Genomic DNA, 25,082 nt, shown 5'->3' with positions numbered 1-25,082 from the left:
CGTGATAGGTTTATTTCACCTTAACGAAGGATACAACTTCATGTTTTCTCGCAGCAAAAATCGGATACCAAAATTTTAAAATGTCACATTAGTGCAGAGACCGTATCTACCGCACGAACCTTCCTCTTCCGTAGGCGCCAAGTTATGCATGACATAACCCATTGTGCCTGTTGACTGCCAACGCTTTTGATCCGAAGTATCAAGGACCAGGGGACGGAAGTTTCGCAAGTCTACCAAGACTACCGTCTCGTGAGCTGGCAACATCCCCGTGGGCATAATCCTGCTCTGTGCGGAAACGTTTAACCGTCCGATAGCAGTCAATGAGACTCTGCCCAAAAGGAAGGCGAAAACAGCAGCGCTAGTTACCTCTGTACTGGAGAAGGTGATGGGCGAAGGTGGTGTATCTGCTCTGAGTTGGAGGGTGGGAAACCTACGGCCATGAAACGATCAGCTACAAAGCAATATTTTTCGATTGTTTTGACCCGACAAGATAGGTATCAGTCGACGGAATGGAACGATGTCTTGATTGCGCAACCCCAAAACTCATTTGGAGAAATATGTATCGTTGGTCACAGGGAAACGACTTTGTCACCTTCAAGCATGGGAACGTCAGTGATGAGGGGCTCGAGGCGGCTACTTGACTATCTTCGTCGGATGGTATCGCATCCCCGCACATAGCGAATGCCGCTCTCCCGTTCAACCTGTATCACATCGCCTAGTGGTAAACCCTGTCTACAAGATGACTCGACTTTACACCAGAGTCTTAAATACAACCGTTGGTCCTAACGTATTATTTTCCTGTTTTCATACTTCAACGGGAGCGTTGTCCGTTATTTTGACTTGTGGGGTGGAAGAATGAATGACTTCCACAATTCAGTAGGACTCGAGTTTGGTTGATCCTGTATCCTTCAATACAGTACGTTGACCCATCCCAATTGGAACCTTCGTATTTGGAGAAGCAGTATCTTGTCGCAAGCCCGTTATCCAAGGCCAGAAACTTGCTAACTTCTTGGCGAATACGCAGACAGAAGGCTTGCTCTCAGCTTTGCAGAGTTTTCGAATCCAGTCAGGTTCAGACAACCACATAATAATTAGGCAGACTTGGCAACGCAGCGTGCGAAATCAACAGGGCCGTGTCTATGAGTTTCACAGGCAAAATGCACTCCAAAAGACTGAGCATTAATCTGAACAACGACCAGGATCGATGAAACTTTTTTACTAAGGTTCGATACCAGATCATTTCACCCAGAAAGGCATCCTCAAAGCAGAGCGTTCGCTCATAAGAACCTAGAATTAAGGAACCATACATTTCCGTTTCTATACTTTTCAACCTTCCAAGATACATTCCGTTTGGCGAAGCAAAGTGTATGATTCTAGCCTATCTTTCCCAAAGCTCCAAAGAATGGTATCGTCATAACTCGGTGCTTTCAATAATTCCCATTGACAATCCAGAGGAGCGCAATTCCTTCCGCAAGAAGGTGGAGAATGAGATTGCGTTCAGAGTTTGCCAATTAGAAGTTCCGAATCTATCCTAAGAACACCACAACATCCAATCGCTGCTACCCGAATGAAAAGCTTCAATAAAAGTTTGGCGACTGGAGTATCAGAATTTTAGATGAATCAGTGTGGGCACGTTGACATTCATGTGGTGGTATTTCAACCATGTGAGCACGGTTTGTACAAGGGATACTGCCGTTTCCTCCATGCTTGCACTTCCCAATGCTTGACGGGATGGATCAACGTTGGATATGACATCTTTATTTCTTTCTAGTCCACACGCTTTAAGAAGCAACAAACTCTTACCCATTGTGGCTGACACTTCTGGACGAGCTTCCGTTTTCACGTCACCATACCCCATCTGCCAAAGTTACGAGGCCAAACCGCAGACACGAGGATCTGGGATCTGCACTCATCCAAACAAGATCCGAAAACATCTGAATAAATCCAGGCTTCAGTAAAATGTAAGACTGAGCTTGTCGAAAAATACGAACCTTTGGCTGGGTAGTGAACATGAGCAAACATTAGCTCGGCTCGTTGAGTATGTTATGTCTTAGTTTCGACTCAGCCTCACAAACTTAAGTCGACCTTCCGCTGGCAACAAAGCTTAATAATATGCTAATTACATCCGATTCCTTTTGAGGTGGTCAGCGTCTAAGATATCCAAGATATCTTTTTGTCAAATCGACCAAGGACCCTGAAGAGGAGCTTTTCGAAGGAGAGCTGCACCGCCCAAAACCCTGATTGAGACACATTCACTTTTGGTGTGAGCCTTCAAACCAACCGTTTCAAGGACATTTATGCCTAAGAAATCACGACGCGCTATAGAGCCCTCCATCACCATGCTTGCTGACCATGTCGACTAATATGCATTCTAGGTCTTTAGTGCAGTGATTGTATGCATTCTAAGCATCTGTATCATTGTCTGGGGGGCGAAGCACGTTTCGCAATCTATTCATGTCATGATCTTTGTTGGCTTGACTTTACCAATCCATGCCAGTTATTGGTCTAACCAAGGCGGTGCGTTGAAGATGATATTCTCCTCAGACCAGGAGATAAAAGGAGGGAAGCTCCCAGCTCATCGTAGCTTTAATGCTTTGATCCATAATCGTTATCAGACTTATCTTCGTTCCTCAACGGGGCCCCAACTTCGACAACGATAAAACATTCTCCGCAGTTTCAAATCTTTGCCCTGCTATAAAAATGAAGGCATCCTTTGGAGTCTTGTTCACGCTAGCCCTAGCTTTTGCACCCTTCAGGTGTGTTAAGTAGACATTGGTTAATGTTTGAAATATAATACTATATACTTGACACACTCCGTTTCTTTGCCATATCACTCCCTTTTCATTTGAACTCTTTCATCTTGCCTGTCAACTTCATCGCCCAATCTCCAAAGCCCTCCCCAATAAAGCTAACCCCAGAGGCACGTACAGCTCCGCTAGCCCCGCTCCCGCAGATGCAAGAATCACTCCGCCGGCACAGTGCCCCGAACCCTGCTACACCCATACAACCACTGTTGACCAACCCTGCTCGGGGACGACATGCATTGTCAACCCGTGCATCAGCATCACAACCTCTACCACTCCGTGTCCAACCTTGTCATGCCCGAAGACTCCCACCGTGACTCTTCTCAGGCCATGTCCTACCACTTGCCGGATCGGGTGCGAGACGACCACGAAGTACGTGCTACCAAGTATCTGCCCTCATTAGGGTTCACAGGTGGATATTCAGATATGAAGGAATTAGGGTAGGATAACGGCCTAGGTACAATGCTGGGGCCTCTGGCGATTTTGAGCTGGTGGAGGCAGGCAAGATGTATATAGTTGTGAACATGGTGGCAGCATTGGTAGATAGTAATGGCAGTATCTGTATTTACTCCCGCCACTTTTCACTTATTATTAGTTCATATGTGTTCTAACAGAAGTACTGTAGTAAGTTTGATACATTGTAGAGATTAACCGCGCCAAGCACGCCCAGGGCGGGCGCATTCACTAATAACTAATAAGTTAAAATACTCCGTGCTTGGCACAGGTAGTTAGTTACTAGTATTCCCCTTACTTACGGATTGAGTTGAGGGGAAGATCACAACAACCAAGACATCGAGGGCTCAAGGTTGAGTGTTCTTCTGCCTCACCAAACAATCAGTTAACTGGAAGGTGGATTTAAATTACTCGGGTGAACTACAGGCTGATTGCGATCACGGTAGTCATAGGTTTGGCAGAGCCGAAGAATATCGAGCATCCCGGCTGATATTCCAAAACATCTTCCGAGGTTACCAGGATATCACCCCCTCTCTCTGGCCCTTACTCTGCACTCCGTGAGATGGATGCTCCGTCCTCGCATGGCGCGGATCCTCTTAGCACAACATGCCCATCCGCTCAATCCTTTCTGGACATGTATATCAAGCTTAGGAGGAGACTGATCACCAATTGATATTCCAACACTCAACAATCACCTTCTCTCTCGTTTAGTTTTATTTTTAGTTTTATTTTTTTTGTTATCACAGCTTTGAACGCAACATGGATTCATCTTGAGAGCAAGTAAGACCCCATATGGAAGCAGACTATGCATGATCTCGCCTGGGGGCTTGGTTGAGAAACCAGGTATGTACCGAGGCGAACCTGACGCCTGGGTATATTGTGACAGGTTCTCTTATGACGAAGGTGATACCGTGTCTCTGAAAACGCATACCACGGCGGAAAAATACGACATTGAGATCATACGGGACGGATATCAACCCAAGTTCGTTTTTCTAAGGACTAGCCTACCTGGCAGAACGTGCGATACCCCACATGATGCTTACGCTGTGGGCTGCGGTTGGCCGGAGGCCCTCTCGATTCATCTGGAAGAAGGCAAATGGGAGTTTGCATTTTATCTTGTTATCATTCCCATACAAGAATTCCATGGCCGCGTCTACTAGCGCCATGGTTTCTTTATTGTCAAGGACAAACTATCAGGTTCAAAAATGACTGTGACAGATCTGTGACTTTTTATATCTCTTGCTTTCTCTCGCTTTCTGCAACAATAAGCAGTTCAGATATGAATGAGCTTCAATTATTACCTCACAATTCACATGTATGTTGAGACTGTCTAGAGTTTCAAGTACATTATATGAGAATAACCTATCTGTTTTCATTGAATTGAACATATTGATCAGACATACTAATATGAATGACAGCATCTGAAAAAGAAGATAAGTTCAAGTATATCTGACTCTTATCTAAACCAATCTCAGAGAGAAGTCGGTGTATTAAAAGATATGAGAAAAGAGAGAGTCAGCAGTGAAGTCTCTTCTGATGAAGCTTACAGAAATTTGAAACAGCAGAATTATAGTGAATATCAGCACTTTGAGACTACTGATTGTGAACAGAAAGATAAGAAAGTGTATAGTTTCAGTTATGACTTAGTCAACACTTGTCAGCAAGGAAACCTGGCAGCATTGAATATGTAATGATATCAAAGCATTGACTTCATCTCTAATGATGGAAAATTATCAATAGAGAGACAAGACATCTTACAGTGAGCTCTGAGCCTTCTCATGATCCCAATTCAATAGACTGATGCAGTTTGTGATACCTGCATGCAAATTTATCAGGGAACTTGAGTTTCACAATGTTGAATGTGCAAGTTGTACATACACCTACATACAACCTGGTGCTTCTCCTGGGTGCCGATGCCATGAGGTTGATCCACGAGCTAGAACTGGTCCAAGGGAAAGAAGATTTGGCATTATATATAATTATCTCGTGGGGATTTTTGGCGAATGAATGGTGAGATCCGCAACTGCAGAAAAAGACAGCGACTCTTCCATTCTGACCATGATTCTTTTAGCATCGTCTAGACGGCGTCAGTCTTGGGTGTCTGGACTTTGGCGCTCAACACGAACTATACCATTTTGACCTACGGACAGGCTCTCCTGGTGCTGATGTGCGGTGTTGGTATCCTATTCATGCAACCATGGGCCACTAAATATGGAAGAAGGCTTCCTTTCCTCTTGAGGTCACTCCTGATCCTGATTGGTCTTGTGTTTGGGCGCATGATGACGGATATCAAACTCTACTCAACAATCAATGTGGCATTTCTAGATGATTCTTTTCTCCACGAAAAAGGGAATGCGATCAGTATATTCGTGCTCGTCATTGTGGCCGGTAACTTTCTTCCACCTCTGGCAGCAGGGTACATAGCAGATGCCCAGGGATGGGAATGGTGTTTCCAGTATCTTCTCATTTTCTTTGGACTCGTGACGCTCCTGTTCGTTTTCACTGCCGACGAAACTTCTTTCGCCAGGAACGATTTTGAATGAAGCGCGCAACCTCACGCGACATGACATGGAGCCAACACAGGCCCAGGAAAACAAGCAGGCATTTCACCATGATGCAGAGAAGGGTTCCCGATCCTTTGCCCTAATCCAAGGCTCCCACACCGGACGATCAACCCCTTCCATATCTCAAAAGAATGTCCCTCTCCAGAAGGAACCACGACGTTAAGATCGGATACTGGAGGTTAACATTTTCCATGTTCGAGTTAATCGTATTGCCGGCACCCACTTGGACGAATATCCAATTCAGTCTGGGCTGGTTTGTGGTCATGTTGGTCCTGACAACTTTTGCTGCCTTCTTCGCGGAGCCACCATACAACTTTAGTCCGTCGACACTTGGTTTGATGACCCTGGCCCTGCTAATCGGGGCCACATTCGGCTCTCTCTGGGGCGGGCTATTCACCGACTGGCTGCTTCTGCGCCTTTCCAAAAGACAGGGTGGCATTTATGAGCCGGAACACAGACTTTGGGCTTATCTCCTCATGCCTTTCACCGGAGCAGGTGGAGTCCTGCTGTACGGCTTAGGGGCAGATAACAGTCTTCATTGGATTGTCCCATGTCTGGGACTCGTCCTTCTCGGATTTTATCTTAATGCATCCGCGACGGTTGCCATGGGCTATGCGCTGGATAGATATCCGGATATGGAGGACGAGATCGTGCAGCTCTCGAATTTCCTTATCATCTGCGGAACCCACGACTGTTGGTATACAACCCTGGCTCGAATACAACGGTCGCCGTGATAACATTATCATCATCGCAGTGTTGGTTTTCGTCATCAACCCTCGTCTACCGGATTCCAGATTTGGGGGGAACGGATCCGAACAAAGACCGCGGAGAGGTACTATATCCTCCACCATCGCTCGATGTCTGGCAGAGATTAAGCGCGGAGAACAGTTTTGTGAATCGTGGTAAGTGGGACGTAAGCTATTAGGCCAGAATGCCATGGAATCTCAATTCAACATGTAGTAGTCCAACAAACCAGAGCAAGACCAAGAACATTGAGGCTAGCAAACCCGGCCGCAGGGTAATCGTCTTCTCAAAACTTCGATTCGTGCTGTACGATATCTTCAATGCGACTCATGAGCTCGCCTTGAGATATTTCCAGGCACAGAAGTTACTCCACCTTTCATAAAATAAGGTTACAGTAGCCTGGGAAGTTCCTCGCTGGTCCCACTATCCTCCAGCTCATTCCGCGCCACCCCACCCAGCTTTCATTCGAATGTCAGATGCCATTGGTTCGTTTTGCATCATAATAACCACACCTTGTCTGGAGGTACGGTAAGTTACTGTACGGTACGTACTTCTTTGGCGATGATACGCCATGTAACTAGAATGTGGGACACGTGACTGTAGCCGAGCAGCTACCTACCAGCGCCCACCGAACGCTCGGCCACCAGATCTATATTACACAGTTCTTCAACAGTGCAGGAAGATATTTACATTAAACATTGATCTTTAATAGATGAAATAGATCATATAAATTGCTATAGTTAATTTGTAAAGCCGTTGTTGAGCTTAATAGTTCATTTAGGCTGAGATGTAGATATTGTGATATATATAGTGGAATTATTTAACTAACGTGATACAAACTGACAAAATATCATCACAAAAATACTTCTTGAAAAACATGAATATCTTCAACAATTCAACTCAGATGATATAGAAACTTAGAATAAGATATAGTAGATTATCGCTTATCATCGGCCATCTAAAGGAATTGATCCTAGTTATCAAACCGAACTGCTGATCTATCTTTACGAGCCATCCCCTCACCTCGTAAAAAATCTCTATTGGACAAAATATGTTAGGGGCCACGCAAGGCTGGACCGCCCTTGAAGATTTTTAGAGCCTGAGGATGCTACGTACGAACGCAAGGCTGGACCGCCCTTGAAGATTTTTAGAGCCTGAGGATGCTACGTACGAATCCATATCCTCCTCCTACATGTGCATGAACAAGTACCGACCTATCGTCCAAAATATCCAAGCTGTAAAACAAAATGGGCCGGACCTAGGGTCCATTTGTGTGTGCTTGAGAGGCTAACTTTCTAATTTTAGACCGTCCGATGCATGCTGCTGCTGCAGCAGTTCCCTTTCTGTCAGATAAATTGGTCGTGCGGCCGGAATATTTCAGGAACTTTGTCATTTTTAATCATGCTTGATTAAACTCCAATTCCCCAGGGCCCGATCACAGATATCAAACAATTTAAACAATAAGATAGAAATGCGGTATCTATGTCAGTCGCCGAAGTGTTCATGGACACATGCATACAGAAAAAATAAAACTTCGCCAGAATGGAAGAAATGAAACGATAAATGGACATAAAAGGAGGGACAAAGGCCCGAAAGGGCAAGGGGAAAGGGGCAAAGGAGAGTGAGAAATAGAACGAGGAGCTTGTAGAAGCTTGTTGGGTTACACGCACCGGCGCCATAGAGAAAAACGTGATTAATAAATAGAAGCGCCAGAACTGAGAAAATTAAAAAAAAAAAAAAAAAAGGTGAACAAAACACCAGAGGTCTCGCAACTTTTATGCAGTTATCAATCAAAGATCAACAAATAACCAATGGCAAGACGAAGCAGTTTTAGTAGGCCTTTCACGGTTTTACCAACCTTTAGAGATAGGAAAGTGAGGGGAATAGGCGTACGCAGGAAGGAAAGAAGAAATGAAAGTAGGGAGGAAACAAAGGGTGGAAACTCCATCTGGTATCCCTAACCACACAATTCACCAGTTCATGTGCATTTAGCCTGTCACGCTTCCGAACGTTTTTTCGGCTCACGGAACCTCTCAAAAGCTCCTGACACGCCCGCTTTTCTGGCATCACCACGCCCATCACTTCTCTGGTCATCTGTTTCCAGTAAGCATACCAGCTAAGACACCAGCTCCGATAATACCGCCATCCGACGCCTCCCGGAGAAACACTGACTTGCCACTCTCCTGTGGGCCATCCCAGATCACCAATCGGTCAATGTATTGTTGGCAGGTCTCCTTGAAACGCGGATACCGCTGAATGATGCCACCCGTATACGCGACAACTAGTTCCTCCGGTCCGGACTGCCAGTTAGATGGCACGGAGTCGATGATAGGAACACTACGGTCGTCGCTACCAGTCTTACCAGCCGCAGCAGCACCATGGGCGGCTAGTTTGGAGTTCACGGCATTTACGATATCGTTTGGGGAGGCTCCGTTGTTGAGGGACGGATTCATAACGTGTAGTTCTGGTCGCGGAGTTGGATCGTTGTAATCACGCAGCTTGAGCTCCCCCTTACATGCCAGCAGGCCAACGACAGCGGCGGCAATTAGTCCTGCAGACCGTGTCTGGACAACCTGGGAAACTCTTCGGAATGCCCGCGCCGAATTATTATCCCAGCTCCAATCGCTGGATTCGGGTGGGGGCAAGGTTTCCGTGAGGTATCGCACCAGCTCGGAGTCCGATTGTATTTGAGCAACAGATTGTGATAGGTAGGTGGTGGTGAGAGCGTACTCCTGGATAAGATTCGCTGGTAGTTCCTTCTTCGATAGACCAACTACGTTCGTTAGATAGTCGTAAAATATAATCCGGACCAGTTCGCCAATATAACGGCCGCCAGTCATGTACTCAAAAGGTTGGAAGCCCGGGCGGGCGCAGGCCTCATCTAATTTTGTATCCCATTTTGTAGTGATGTTGAGTTCACGGAGGGGTGGTGCAGCACCATTAATGGTCCATTCAGTGTTAATTATCGTTTCGACAGCGTCCGGGTGTCGCGATGAAACGTGTTTTGCCTTAGATTCGTGCAGATCTTTCAAGCTCATGGGAATCGTGGCATTGCAACCGGTCCCAACAATTATACCCATCGCAACACGGCTGTTCGGTAGGGATTTCACCAGATAGGCCAGCGATGCTAGAGTAGCAACTGTATCATTGGTAATTGCGGCAATCTTTAGTTTTGGTAGCGCAAAGCGTTTTCGTCGCTTAGCCGACTGCTCTTCTTCTCCAAATGGTCGTCTTGTATGCCTATCATAGCCCGCCAGCAGAATACGGCCTAAATCGAGATTTGAAGTTATCGCAAAGCCTTTTCCCATTGGCATAAGCCGCGCTTCCTGGATTGACTCTTGCCTATTGTTCACGGTTAGTATTGAAGCAAACCACTGCTCCGCCGACCGAGTCTAAAGGAAGGGCACCCTGTATCCAACAATACAAAGTGAACATGATTGGAAGAAAAACAAAAAAAATAAAAAAAATAAAAAGAATGTTAAAAAAAAAAATAAAAAAAATAGGAAAACTGAAGGGTAGCACTTACATCATTGGAAAACTGAACGTAATGCCCATTTCGAGCTCCTCCGGGATAGGGGTACCGCTCGCCAGATTCGGCGCTAAGCTTTCCGCCACCACCTCCGCCATACAATCGCCAATCCATAAGAACAAATCTTCCGCCTGGTCCCTCTTCAGATGCTCCCCTATAGGCCATATCTTTTCTAATGTCCGATTCACCCGTTGTCTCTGCGCTCTTCGCATTGTGTCACGTGATGTCGGAGAGTTGGAGTTCGTCGCATCTCCATCCTTCGACTCCCCCAATAGTTCAATGAAAGCCACTCTAAGATTTGTCCCCCCAACGTCAATCGCCAAATATCTGCCGGTTTCCTGACCGGTCGGTAGTCTTGTTACTGGAGTGGGTAGAAATTGTTGGGATGAGGTTCGAGCAAGATCGCGGTATATATGTCGGAAGCGGCAGGCGAGTTCATGCAGAGTGTTGTCTGATACCATGAGAGGTCGTAGGAATCTATCGATGGTGTCTTCGCGATTTTGTTGGCCGGTATAACCATTATCCATTCCCTGGTCAGTGTAGGTGCCATCGTAAGACTCGTGGTCTAGACCATGATCAAGGTCATCCATAACACTATATTGTGACATCTTCCAATCGCAACGGTGTAGGTCGCAGTATATCAGGATTGTTGCAGGAAAAGGACTTGGCTAAAGCAATAGGCGCAGGACAATAAGGAGGAGAGGCGGAAATGGGCTAAACTCGAAAAATATTAGGAGGCGGGGTTATTTTTTATCAAACTACTTGTAACTTGTTGCAACCACGGGGGTTTAATCAGCGGGCGTGGGGGAGTTGAAGGAAAGTCAACAGAAAGTGTTCCGCAGCCGAAATAGCTTAATTGCAAGCGTTAGACCCCCAAACTGACGCGGATAGGACTCTTCAGAACAGAAAATTCTTAGTTAAAAGGGTAGATGCGCGGGGTTGAAAAATGCGGCTATCGAAGCTCCGAGTTGAGACCTCCGACGGTGCCGTCTAGTTGAACTATGACTGATAAAGATGAAACAGCGAGGACAGGCAATATTTAATGTAGATAAATGACGGAGACGTGGAATGATCGTCCGTGAACGTCTGGGAAGTAGAAGTAGGAAAAGCGGAGGAGGTCGTCGGCAGATACGACCTTGCAAGAGATGGGGACCGGTTGCTTTATACACCGATGTGACCCTATGGAGGGCAGGATGGGGGGGGCCTCGCAGCAGAAAGCGAAATAGAACAATTGCGCTGGCGGGGAGAGAGAGACACAGCAGTAGCGAAACCAGCACAAAAGCTGGTGAATAAGAAGAGAGAGAGAGCAGGAGAGGATGATCTGGTAGAGAGATAAAGGATTGTGCTGTCCTGAAGCTGGTTTGCAGCGGTATGTCGCCTGCTGCTTGGTGGTGGTGGTGGTGGTGGTGGTGGTGGTTGGTGGTTGACTGTGAGTCTGCCCGCGCTCTTGGTCGTACCGTAAGTTATTTATTTACTTAACTAGTTTAGTTATAAGTTATTTAATATATTCTTCTCCAAAGTCAACAACGTAACGTCGGCCATGTCCATACAGTAGTTAATAATAATAAAGGACAGAACAGGATAGAATCGCTACAGAACACATGGTTATTTTTCATGTTTTATTTTTAGCCTCATTTTTATTTTTCGTTTTTCATTTTTCATTTTTACTACTATCTCAATCCTCCGGCTGCTTGGATCCCCCATTCTTGCAGCGAATTTCGCAATCACAAGATGAGCACAAAGCTCACTCATAATGCAACATGGCCCAGGCTGCTGGCCCAGTGATGTTCACGTTACATATCAACCAACTCACTCATCAGCAGAATTCCCCATTTATTTCTTGTCTCCAAATCCTCCAACAAATTAGTAATAATAATCGAGACCAGCAAAGCAAACACCCATGTGCAAAGGAGTTTGAGACCTTCTGGCCCTAGCTTTTTGGGTTCGGTTTGTTGGACATATTGTTCCCCCCTCCCCCCCCTTCAGATGGCGTGAACCTCAGGCCTTCAAAAACACCTACGCAGTACATATCGGCTCCAACAAAAATAATCATCACCTTTTTTAGTATCACTACACTACAGGGGGATACCCCCGACATCGCTATTCCAGGGCGCCAACACTAGTAAGGATAGGTTCCAAACAAGAGGTTCAGAACTCTGACAAAGAAGTACCCATGTTCTCTTTCCTTTGTTCTTTGCCGTTTGTTTCAGAGCCCCCCTGTTGAATAGTTCGGTAATTACTAATGACTGCCGGATTCAACTCCCTGGCAAAGCTGATTTGCATTTGCTGCTGCTCTGATCCCCGTTAGGTGAATGTCATCGGATATGAGTCTGGCTGATAAATTGACAGGGCACTTCGATTGCCATTTGAAGCACCTGTTTCTGCGTTGATGTTAGAAGAGACACCCCGGAGTGATCAACTTGGAACTCATCTGAAGTTTTCGCAAATCATATTGTTTTTCTGCTGAAACTTGAAGTTTCGACATCCGTTTCTGTTTAAAATTGGGTGGAGTCTTGGAAAGCGTAAGTTATTCCAAATGTCCCTCGCCATTGACTAAAAATTCATCTACATGCTAATCGTGCAAAGGTCCGTTTCTGCTTCATAGGCTGAACCTCCTCTTTTCGACCTAGAATGCAGATAGATATGGTGAGCAGTTTATTAAGATATTTATTAGTCAATGGATTAGGCAATCATTCATCATAGCTCTCGAGAATCCCCTAGATCCTCTCTTCCCCCAACCTCTTGGGTGTCTTCATAGGACGGACGGCGCAGCCGCTAGGAACCCGAGATCCCCCGCGCAGTGAGTCAAGATATCGTCAAAATGGGGGCTAGAATCAGTTTGGATATCCAATTCCTTCCGCATTCTTTTCTTCGCCTCGGACTACTCGCCAGTAGTTATCAATTTCATGCATACGAACAGACACCATAGAACTGCAAAGGCCATCCGATTCGCCGGTTAGGCTAGCCGCCGGCTGTTCATTTTCGGCACAAGTTGGGTCCGGTACAGAATGACGCTTGATATATGCTCCGTAGGTTAACTCGGACGGCGGTGTGCCATTACTATTGCGAGGAAGCTCCTGCGGGCATATAGGTCACTATGGGCTGGTTTCGCCCCAAAATCCGAAAAAAATGCTTCGGGCTCGCCGGACCGGACGAGGGGCGATACCGGATGTCGCGCGTTTACGTTTTACCGTTATATCGTTTGCCGAGGTAGTTTAGCGTACGAATCCAACCTGGCTTTCGTTGGATATGAAACGATTGTTGTTCAAATTTGAAACATGCATACAAGATCTCTTCAAAGAATATAGTCCGCCAGCGGGATGAAACCCCCACAATAATAATTTTAAATTATGAGATTCATACTTCGGTATCAGGTGAGATGACTGATAACTGTTGGGGGTCCCGGGTTGATCGGCCCTTCTACCAGCAGTGCGTGTAGGCTACTGGGGCAAAAGAGCTCAGTCACCCACCACCAGCGCACTGCTGGTAGGGTAGAAGGGCCGATCAACCCCCGGGACCCCCAACACCCCCCCTCGGACCAGCTACCACAGAGTACTCCTCTCAGTGGCTCCTCTCAGTGGCTTCTCTCAGTGGCTCCTCTCAGTGAACTCACTTCTAGGGTTCAAGGGCTCACTTCTAGGGCACACTCCTAGGATGTCTCTTGGCACTGTTAAATGTCTGAGGTATTTGTTTTTGAGATTTATATTCTTAAGTTCATTCTGAGGTCAAACTCATGCATATTGATCATGTGCTCATAATCTAATATCTTGTAGAGAGTCTGAGAAGAAACAGTTTTATTATGTGTAAAAAATCAACTTCATCTATATAAAATATTTGATTGACTTCAGAATCATATATCTACTCTAAATATCTGTCTAATTATTATCAAACTAATATTTTTTGAATTCTCAGTCATTCTACTATTATCTCTGCTATTTTACAACTCACTATCTCTTCTCATTATATTATAATCATTGATAAAAGACAGTATGTCTTTTAAATTTCAAGATATTTAATATTAGACATGCTTCAGTCAATATTCTTTATCACTTAAAGATGAATTCTCTTTACAATTACTACAGTCTCTCAACAATGTAGATAATAAATATAATATATTAGACAGTGACTAAACAGAGCTTGAATCTATTAATACTTCTTCAGAATTTGAGATCACTGATACTGATACTGATACTCTGCAAGCTTGATTATAATTAAATTACTATAATTTACAGCAACTGTCTACAATATCTTATAAGTAGTAGAAAAGATAGTTAAAATTATCTTATATTATCAGAATATTACAGTAAAACAGTTGAGAAATGAAAATCTTTATAGAGACTTAAATTCAGAGTTCTGATATCTTAACTCATCAATAATACAGTACTTCTACAAAGTAGTAAAATACACTATATTCAGTACTTTTCAAAGCAGAAATATTCAATGATAATTAACATTATACTGTCTTACTTAAATAGAAGTTAAAATATCATATCAATACTTTCTTCTGTATAAAATTCAATCACAATTCTGATCTGAATATTATTAACATTCAGACTGCTTTTAAAATTATTCAGACTAATATATTAATCTGATTTGATCTACTTACTTCTATTCTAAAAAATAAATACATTAATTAAAAGAGTGTGACGGGCTGTATCTGATTAATTATATAGACTATTTTCTTACACTTCATAGATTTTCATTCTCTCATCTCAAAGCTCTGATTCTCAGCTGCTGATTCTTGACTGATTATAGATTCTTATTTTTTCATCTCAAAGCTCTGATTCTCAGTCACTGATTCTCAGCTGAAAAACTCATGAAATTTCTATTCTTCCGCTCTGAAGCTTTATTACATACTCATATAAATATTCACTTTAATCACTGATTTTCACACTTTCTCTTTTTTTCTTCTCTAACATTTTTTACTTTGTTATATATAGACTGGCCGCCGGGATCATGAATTTCACATTTGGTTCCATTTAGTCTGGTCTCATACATTTCTTGGTGTGAATCCCGCTGGGACTGACTATTAAAAAAACATGTAAAGTGACTATATATCAGATCTTAAAATGAAATCATGACTTGAAAAAAATGAGAAAGTGGTCTCATTTGATCTCATTTAGTCTCATTCTTAGCATAAAGTTACTATTTTTAGACATTTTAAGGTTTTTTTTAGACTATTTTTAATTTTTTAAAAAGTAATGCTTTTTGATAACACTTAAATGAGATTTAAAGTCATTTAAAGCAATAAAAATAATTTAAATTGAGAAGTGAAAATCATGGTCTCATTTGAAAAATGTGACAAGAGTAGACAGTAAGTCTTACTGAAACAGTATGAAACTACTATCTAATGTTAAAACTGTGTAATGAGATCAGTCAAATTGGTAATGAAACTATCAAAAAATCTGATTCTGGTCTCAGACACGGTCACACGGTCAGTCTAGTTATATAAGATCTATAAATATCATACTGATCTATTCAGTGTAGGCCTTTTACACTTGAAAAACATTTATTATCTTCTTATTAGAAATAATTATTCATGTTCATTATCTTCTTATTAGAAATGATTATTTATTGAGAAGATATCTAAATATATAATAATATGTAAGAAATAGAGAAATGATTAATCAGTTAAGCAGACACTGAGTCTTAATTAGTTAAGTAAATACTGAGTCTTTAAATAGAAGCTTACTCATCAGTTACTCTAACTCTGTAATAAAATTTTATAAAGAGAATATCAGTGAAAAATCTGAGAGTTTTAATATTGTAAATATATAAGATATTTATATAATTACACTTCTTTTGATTTTATAGATATTACATATCTAATGAATGATATAATTATATTCAATAATAATATAAGAGAACTCTTAAATATAAGTATAGATACAGTATTACAGTGACTCTGAGTAATATTAAAATTACAATAATAATAAATAGCTGATATGCATATGAATTAACAATATTAATACAAGAAAATTCAAGAGTTAACTTAATAAGAAACCCCTGCAATTTCAACACTGACAGAATTAAATATAAATATAATATAAGCACTGAAGAAACACTTAGATACTTCTACATATTTCAATACTTCTAATCTCACTCTCTACTTATCATGAAGGTTGGAAATGCTTGTAAAACTAAATGTAGATGAAGATATCATTGATTTATTAGCTAATTAAGATTAATATATCAATAATTGATTGAAAAATTGCATGAGATAGAAGTTTCATTTATGAATAAAAGTACGTGAATCAGTATTATATACATCTGATAATATTATTAAACATCTCAATATTCTGTTCTGAGATACTGCTATGTAGTATAAAGTATTAGATTGATTATAAAGTATTTAATAGAGAAATACTTCTCTCACTACATTTATTTCTGACTTTGATATTAAGATTCTAGAAGCAGGTAATCAATCTTAGAAGAACTGAATGAAGATTAACATGCTTAAGAAGACATTAACTTTTGAACTTTTATAAGTTTTTATAAGTGTAGACAAAGATCTGACTTATGAAGACTTCTGCATATAACTTCAGATATTAAATAACTGTATTATTAAGCTTAAGAGTATATAGAACAGTGATAGAAGATATTACATCTCAGTTACTTATATATCTGTGTCAAAGAATAACAATGCAGATGCTATGAATTAAGTGAACTTAAATATCTATATATAAACAAGAGTCTTTATTATCTGAACAAGTTTCTGAGTTTCTGAGATTACTTCTGAAGAAGTCAGTGATCAATATTAACAAGAGATATATATTAACTGTAATTAATCAGAATACATCACTTTCAACTGTTAATCAGCTTATATATCTTCTCACTCAAGAGAAAGATCAGTGTCTTCTTACTTAAAGAATGAATCAGTATCTATTCATGTCAATCACATTACATTAGAGAAAGATTCAGAAGATAACTATGATAATATCTTAATAAAACAGAGAAAAGATTAGCTTCTGTTCAAATTTACAAGCAGAAGCTTGAAGAGATCAGACAATGACAATTTAAAGAGAAGATAGTAATGAATACAATTCTTATATCTACTGTGATGAATAACATATATAATATAAAGATTATGATAGATAGCAGTCTATACTACTATACAATGATTAAATCTTCAGTTATAAGATATTATAATTTTCAGTGTATTCTCTTATCAAAATCTCAACTTCACACAGAATTTGATGATTCAAAAGATGTTTACACTCATTACATGATAAAACTAAACATAGATGTTAAAGAATATCAGTATGAGAATGCTTATATATATAAAGTTAACAATCTTAACTATAATCTTATGCTAGAACTTGTCTGACTATCTGAACAAGATATCTTATTAAACACTTAAAACAGAAGCTTGATATTCTCTAATAATGATAGAATTCACAAAGATGACATTTACAAAATCATGAATCTGATATAGATCTCTGTTAATACTTATAAAATGCTTTAAAAAGAAGTCACTGATAGTAGAATTATATAACAATCTATTTTATCAGTCTGATTAATATTAGAAAAGTTCTAGAAAAGTTATTCTATACTATAAAAATAGATTCTTATATCAAACTCTCTCAATAATATCACAAATATCTAGATATCTTTTAATAAGATAATATTATAAATATATCTCTCTTACAAGACTCAGAAGTGAATCACAGTATCAAGTTAGAAAAGAAAAATAATAAAGATCTTGAATTATTATAAAGCTCTCTTTATAACATGTTTTAGAATGAACTTCTTCTTCTTCAAAAGACACTTAATAATCTGTTGAATAAAGAATTCATATATATTAGTAACTCTTCTAATACAGTGTAAGAAATCCCGCTTCTCACGGATTCTTTACCTCTATTTCTATCTCTCATGTAATCAATAGAGTTAGCGGCTCTTGACTACACATAACTATACAGACTAGAGTTCACAAATACTATTCATAACTCAGCTTGAATGCTATTATACATTTAACTTCTACATTTTATCTTTCTACTGTGAATACTTCTAGTAGTTAATAGTACATATCATATCAAGCTATAAACATCTGAATAATTATCTGTAAGCACTTATTCTTACATTTCAAGCTCAGTCAGTCAGTAATCACTTATTATGACTGAAAGAACTAGAAACTTGTATACTTTAATTCCTGTGAATTCTACTGCAGACACTCAGAAGCAGCCACTCAAATCATGAATAACTCTTATAAAAGAAGTCTCAGAGAACTTATTAATTACTTATAAAACATTATTCTCTATATCTGTAACAGAGAAACTCTTCAAACTCATGAATAAATTAATCTCAGTGAAGAATATTCTTGAGTATCTTCTATAAGATCAAGCTATTTTTCTATAAGAAATACTTACTATCTGTAAACACTCTCAAACTGAGTCTCTAGACATAATCTTCAGAGATATCTATAAACTGAAAAGAAACTTTCTTAAGCTGTAATTACTTAAGATTACTTATTAAATCACAATCTATAAAAGTTTTTATAAGTTTGTATTTGAAATTGACTTATAAGTCTGACTATGTGATATGAAAGATGAAGAAGCTATTATCTATATAATGACAGATCTCTACTATACTGAAGTCAAGAACTGACTGAATTATCTAGAAAATGATTATAAGAGATTCTGCTAATCTGTTCTTAAGATCTATCTAGAGAATAAGTTGAGAGACTCTGTGAGCTGAATAGAGAATATCTGAGTCATAATCACTAATATTAGAAAAAGAGGTGAGAAATCTGATGAAGACTACTTACAGTGCTTTATAAAATTATAATATGAATTGAGATCTGTGAAAATAGAGCTCTGAAATAAGATCTGAATAATAATATTTATAAAGAGACTGAATAAAGATATATAGAATAAGCTCATTGAGTAAGACTCTAAGTTCTTGACTCTGAAGAAATTAATAACTCTTATTCATTACTTACAGATCACTGTGAGACTCACAGATCTATAGAGAGTGAATCACTGACTAACTCTGTAAGAGTCAGAATAACAGAGAACAGATTTATCAGAGAAAGATAATAAGATATAGAGAGATTCATATCTGACTACTGAGTAAAGAGAGAGAGCTTTACAAGCTTCTGTGAACAGAGTATATAATAGAGAGACTAAGAAAAAGAGACTCTGCTTTATCTATTCTAAATCAGAATATCTTCATATAAACTGTCTGAATAAATTAAAATAGAAATTTAAGAAGTTATGAACAGAGTTAGTAACAGTCTTCTTAAGAGTCTTGAAACTGATATCTGAATCTATTACTTCTCTGATAAAAATACTTGCTTATAAGAAGAGATCACACTGCAGTACTGCTATCTCACAAGTATAAGAAGTATTGATAAACTCAGAATCTCAGATCACTATAGTGTCTTTAAAGCTTGTAAAGTGAATAAACTGAATAATCAAAACTGAGAATCTGCTCTTATAATAAGCAGAGTATGAGAACTCAGATCTGAGAACTGAGAGATTTATAAGAGCTATCTTTGAATTATAAGATCTCTTCAGAATCTAAAGAAGATTTATAGAAACTATGATTATTACAAATATCACAGATAATATATACTTAAAACTTATATAACTTCAAAGATATAATTCATACATAGCTATCTATAAGTTAGATTTATACTTCTGATCAGTGTTAACAAACTTACTTATAAAGATAGAATCAGTTAATACTGTAAAGTTAATTAGAGAAGACAAGCTTATCTATATAATAACTTTATAAATATCTGAGAACTTCACAGTTATAAAAACTGAGCTTTAGATATCAGAGAAATACTGAGATCTCACAGAGATATTCAGTCTAGTAAAGACAGCTGAGCATTCTTCTTACTATAAGAAGAATCTAATAATAGATTTAATAGAAGAACAGAAACTCTTTTGAGAATTAATCTATAAGCTCTTTTATTATGAGACAGAGATCTTACAGATCTATGTGAAGAAGAATCTGAAGAATAACTTTATCTAATCTTTACAGATATCTGTAGAAGCTTCTGTGATATTTATAAAGAAGAAGAATAAAGATCTCAGATTATATATAGACTATTATAACCTGAACTTCAAGATAATAAAGAGTCACTATTCTCTATCTCTGATTGAGAATGTAATCAACTATCTCACAGAAGCTGTTATATTCACACAAGTGAATGTAATTAATATATATACATGACTATAAATATAGTCTGAGAATGAATAAAAGACTGTCTTTAGAATCACACTGAAATTATTTAAATATCTAGTAATGTTCTTTAATCTGACTAATACTCTTATAGTATTTCAGTCTTTCATTAATAAAATACTTTATACATATCTAAATGTCTTTATAGTAATATATCTGAATGATATGATAATGTACTCTGTGAAGAAGAAAGAACACACTGAGTATGTGTAAAGTATGTTAAAGATCTTAGATGAGACAGAACTATATATTAAGCTTATAAGATATAACTTCAGTGTCTGTTAGATTAATTTTCTAGAATATATAATCATCACAGATAGTATTCAGATGAAATCTTCATAAGTTAAGACTATTCTATTATAGTCAGAGTTAACTAGTATTTATAAGATTCAGATCTTTCTGAGCTCTGTAAATTTCTATAGACAGTTTATCTTTATATTTATAAGAATCTTCTTGACTCTTACAGACATACTGAAGAGTGAAAATAAGAAGAAGTCATTTTATAAATAGAGAATAAAAAGATTATTAAGAAGAGAGAGCTGTGAGAACTTTCTTATCTCAGAAGCTTATAAGATCTTTATAAGATTGAAACAGATATTTATAGATACAGTGATACTGTTTCACTTTAATCTCTTACTCTTAATTAAAGACAGATGTCTTCTTCTTTATAATTTCAGAAATAGTCTTATAATTACAGTTAAATGAGAACTGAGTTTCAGTGATCTTTTTCTTACAGAAGATACAATCTGTAAAGATCAACTATAATATTCATAATCAGAAGCTTCTTATAATAGTGAAATTCTTTTATTACTAGTGTCACTACTTTAAGAGTCTTGTAACAGTGATTACTGTTAGAACTGATTATAATAGCTTATAATAGTTTACTTTAATCAAGAAACTCTTATAATAATAGATTCACTGAGCTCAGAGACTGAGTAAGTTCTGATTCAAGATAGAACATATCAAGAGAATTAAGAACTCAGTGAATAAACTCTCTCATAGATCAGACTATGTTAAGAAGATCAGAGTAACAGATACAGAGAGAGAGACTAGAGAAGATAGAAAAGCTTTATAAAATGCTTAAACTGAGTGTTATAAAGAGATTAACTGAAGAGTCTCTTAATTCTCTATAAAAGAAGAAAGAAGAGAGAGAAAAGAAGTCTGTATAACTACTCTCTACAACACTGAGAGTCAACACTCTGAGAATCTCTGTAAGAATTCTTGAAGAGAGTATCTATAATCTGAAGAGATTGCAGACTTTGAGAAGCACTGCAGAAGATCTGATATAAGAGAAAACAGAGTATAAGTCTTTATAAGATCTTCTATTCAGATTGTCTGAACTTTAACTGAAGAATGAATATACTCAGTATATTTAAAAACTACTTACAGCAGGAATCAACTCTGTAGAAATAAAGAGTTAAAGAGACTTAAATAATCTCTTATAAAGAGAGAGCTGAATTTATATACTTATAAATAAGTTTCTATGTATAAAACTCATTAAAAGATATCATAACTCTTCCCTAGCAAGTCATTTTACAGATACTAGAACTTATAAGTTACTTATAAGAAAATACTTCTAACTGAAGATGTAAGAACTTGTGAAGAAGATAGTGAATTCTTATACTATTTATCAGAGTTCTCAGATAGTACAGTTCAGATCATATAAAGAACTTACTTCTCTACTCATCTTATAAGAATCTTGAAAATAGCTAGAAATGAATGTTCTTATAAGTCTCTCTGAAAGCAAGAATATATATAATGCCTGCTTTAATAGTGTGCTGATAATAGTGAATTACTTCACTAAGATAACATACTTTATATTCATCTATAAGAACTTAAAGTTAAAGAATTTAACTCATATCTTCATCTATAATGTAATTCAGTTGTATAAATTATCTGTAAATATTATCTCAGATAGAAGATCAATCTTTATAGAAGAGTTCTGATCTGATCTGATAACTATACTAAAGATCTTATAAGATCTAAGTACAGCTTTTTATCAATAGACAGATAATCAGATAGAATATCTGATAAGTATATTAAAACAGTATCTGCAGTGCTTTATCAATTATAATCTGAATAACTGAATACATTAATTATCACTCACAGAGTTCATGTATAACAACTCAAAGCATGTCAGTACAGATAAAACTCTCTTTGAAATACTCACTGAGACTTATTCATGAATAATCTTGATAAATCTGTAAGAGTACACTATAGAGTGTGATAATGTCTGTGAACAGACTGAGAGAATTCAGAAGATCTGAGAGAAAGTCTGTGAATTCTTAAGAAAGACTCAAGAGTATTAGAAGAGATACTATGACTTCAAGTATATTATAAAGAGTTTTAAGAAAGATGATAGAGTCTGACTGAGTCTAGAAAATATTATCATGTGAAGATCTAGTAAGAAGCTGAATCTCTTACAGATAGAGTCTTATAAAATTATGAAGAAAGTTAGCTCATAGTTCTATAGATTGAAACTGTCATCTGAGTTATAGATATATAATATTTTTCATGTCTCTTTACTCTGTGAATATAAGAAATTCTTAGAAGAGAACTCTATGACTCATCACTCTGTTTATAAAGCATTAGAGAGTGAAAGAGAATATCAGATTAAAGAGATTATTAACTCAGAGAAGTGAGATTATAAGCTCTGATTCAAGATTCAGTAATAAAAGTATTCTGATAAGATAAATAAGTTCACTTAAGAATTATCTGAGCAGATAAGATATCTGCAGAAGCTGAGACATGACTTTTATACTATGAATTCTGATAAGTCAGAATAACACAGTCTTCACTAAGAATCTAATTATAATAAAGATATTAACACTGTCATTTACAAATTCTAGTCTATAAGATAATGAGTTTCTACTGAGATGAACAGTTCACAGCATATACAAAGAGAAGAAGAAATCATGTTCTTATTAAAGTTAAAAAAAAAAAAAAACAAGAGAACAGAAACAGAGTCATGAATATAATTTAGAGATTAATAAAAAAAAATAAAGAAAATTCATACTTACATTCTCAACACTTATAATATTCAATCTTCTCACAACTATCAATTTTCTTCTTCAAAGAAGCAGAGAGTATCATGCTTATAATACAGATAATTATTACATTTGATATGAAGATTATCAGAAATGCACAGACTTCAGAAGAGCTGAATATCAGAATATATACAGTTGTGACAGAGTCTTAAGAGCTGGCTGTCTGTATATATAATCAGATACTTCTTATAAAACTGTATTCACTTTCTCAGTTATACTGAAGTATTCAGTTCAGAAATAATTGAGACACAAAGAGAGAGCTTATCTATTCAGATCAACTCTTATCACAAATTCATAGTATTTACATTGTCTTGATTACTCAGATTTTGCAGATACTTAGAGACTCATCTCTTATTAATAATGAAATTACAGAAATGCACTGTAGTGTGAGAATCATTGATAGAAAATATAGACATATTTGCATATGTCTGATTAGAGATTGTATGAGCAGAGAGAGAATAATCATAGATCTATGAGACTGCAGAAGACACTGACAATATCAGAAGCTTTACAAGAACTGTCAGCTAGAATCTGTAAGAAATTACTTATAAGAAGACTTACAGTAAAGAAAGAGACTGCACTGCTTAGAGTCAGAGACTGATCTGAAAAAGATATAAGATTGACTGCTGATCTGAAGATCAGATGCAGTGACAGAGCTGAAAGAGATGAAAACACTATTATAAGTAATGATATCTCTGCTTCATCAGCCAGTAAAAAGTAATTAGAGAAGTTGCAGAGATACTTATAAGAAGCTCAGTAACAGTCAGATATTATTTATAAAGATATTAAAATTGAAAAATTTTTTATTCTTGAGAAGTTCTTGAATTAATATACAGATATTGTCAGAAATACTCTCTCTCTGTTATCTGAATAGAAATACTTTATAAATAAATGAAGATACTCACAGTTTATGAGAATAAGAGCTGTTACAGAAAAAGAGAAAAGAAGATGAGATTCTATGAATAGATCTGAGATATTTATACTACTCTAGAGAGATTTATTTACACTGTGAGTGATTCTGTGAAACAGTCAGATCACTCTAGTAAATAAAGAGTGATTATGAATTACAGGCCTGAATCTTTCTATATAACTATAAAGAGTGATTACAGACTGTGAACATCTTGATTCTACAATTCTACAGAGTTAATGAAAGAATGAGAAATTCCTTATAATTCTACAGTGTTAAAGAACAATGATTCACAAGAATAAGTGAAAGATTAACTTATAAATACTTCTTCTTGATAAGAATAATCTCATAGAGAGTGATTTATCTATGAGATGAATCTATGTAATGATTATATAAAAATCTTATGAAAATGATTGAGAGTCAACTGAAACTCTTCTATATAAAAGATGTAAGATGAATCTGTGTAATAGTTAGAGAAGAATCTGTAGATTATAAAGAATCTTATGAAATAAGAAACTGAGTAACAGACTCTTTTCTCTTTACAGTAATAAGAGATTTTTCCTCACTGAGATTTTTTCTAAATATGAAGAGTTTTTAGTGAGTATTACTACAGTGTTAAGCTGATTCTATAAAGTCACTCAGTGAAAGACTTTGCAGACAAAGTCTTGGAGAGAGAGATATATATAAGAAATCTCACTTCTCATGAATTCTTTATCTCTATTTCTATCTCTCATGTAATCAATAGAGTTAGCAGCCCTTGACTACATATAACTATATGGACTGAAGTTCATGAATACTATTTACAACTCAGCTTGAATGCTATTATACATTTAATCTCTACATTTT

At 37.7% G+C, this 25,082-nt stretch overlaps 3 protein-coding genes across 4 annotated transcripts; 2 read left to right on the top strand and 1 right to left on the bottom strand.

Annotated features, from left to right (window-relative positions):
• Nucleotides 1-3,038: 3,038 nt before the first annotated feature.
• On the top strand, nt 3,039-3,248 carry BDBG_06477 (uncharacterized protein; the record flags this gene model as incomplete). Its single annotated transcript, XM_031722624.1, has 1 exon — nt 3,039-3,248. One exon carries the CDS (start codon nt 3,039-3,041, stop codon nt 3,246-3,248), a length of 210 nt encoding a protein of 69 aa, XP_031579451.1.
• A 356-nt stretch (nt 3,249-3,604) lies between these two features.
• BDBG_06476 lies at nt 3,605-6,947 on the top strand (the record flags this gene model as incomplete). Of its 2 annotated transcripts, none has more annotated exons than XM_031722622.1 (5): nt 3,605-4,572; nt 4,676-5,267; nt 5,329-6,514; nt 6,576-6,723; nt 6,785-6,947. In XM_031722622.1, exons 3-5 carry the CDS (start codon nt 5,953-5,955, stop codon nt 6,945-6,947), a joined length of 873 nt encoding a protein of 290 aa, XP_031579449.1. In that variant the 5' UTR covers nt 3,605-4,572; nt 4,676-5,267; nt 5,329-5,952. The 2 variants fall into 2 exon arrangements, with proteins under 2 accessions (XP_031579449.1, XP_031579450.1); XM_031722623.1 differs by having other exon boundaries at nt 3,606-4,037; nt 4,144-5,267.
• Nucleotides 6,948-7,324: 377 nt separating this feature from the next.
• On the bottom strand, nt 7,325-13,383 carry BDBG_06475 (serine/threonine protein kinase). Its single transcript, XM_002622990.2, has 3 exons — nt 10,092-13,383; nt 7,720-9,907; nt 7,325-7,664 (listed from the first exon to the last, which is right to left on the bottom strand). The coding sequence occupies exons 1-2, from the start codon at nt 10,700-10,702 to the stop codon at nt 8,656-8,658; spliced, it is 1,863 nt and encodes a 620-aa protein (XP_002623036.1). The 5' UTR covers nt 10,703-13,383; the 3' UTR covers nt 7,325-7,664; nt 7,720-8,655.
• Between the last annotated feature and the right edge of the window lie 11,699 nt (nt 13,384-25,082).

The sequence above is a fragment of the Blastomyces gilchristii genome (assembly GCF_000003855.2).
Source record: "Blastomyces gilchristii SLH14081 genomic scaffold supercont1.14, whole genome shotgun sequence".
In the NCBI taxonomy this organism is placed as follows: domain Eukaryota; kingdom Fungi; phylum Ascomycota; class Eurotiomycetes; order Onygenales; family Ajellomycetaceae; genus Blastomyces; species Blastomyces gilchristii.
This window is presented reverse-complemented; position numbering and strand designations above follow the sequence as displayed.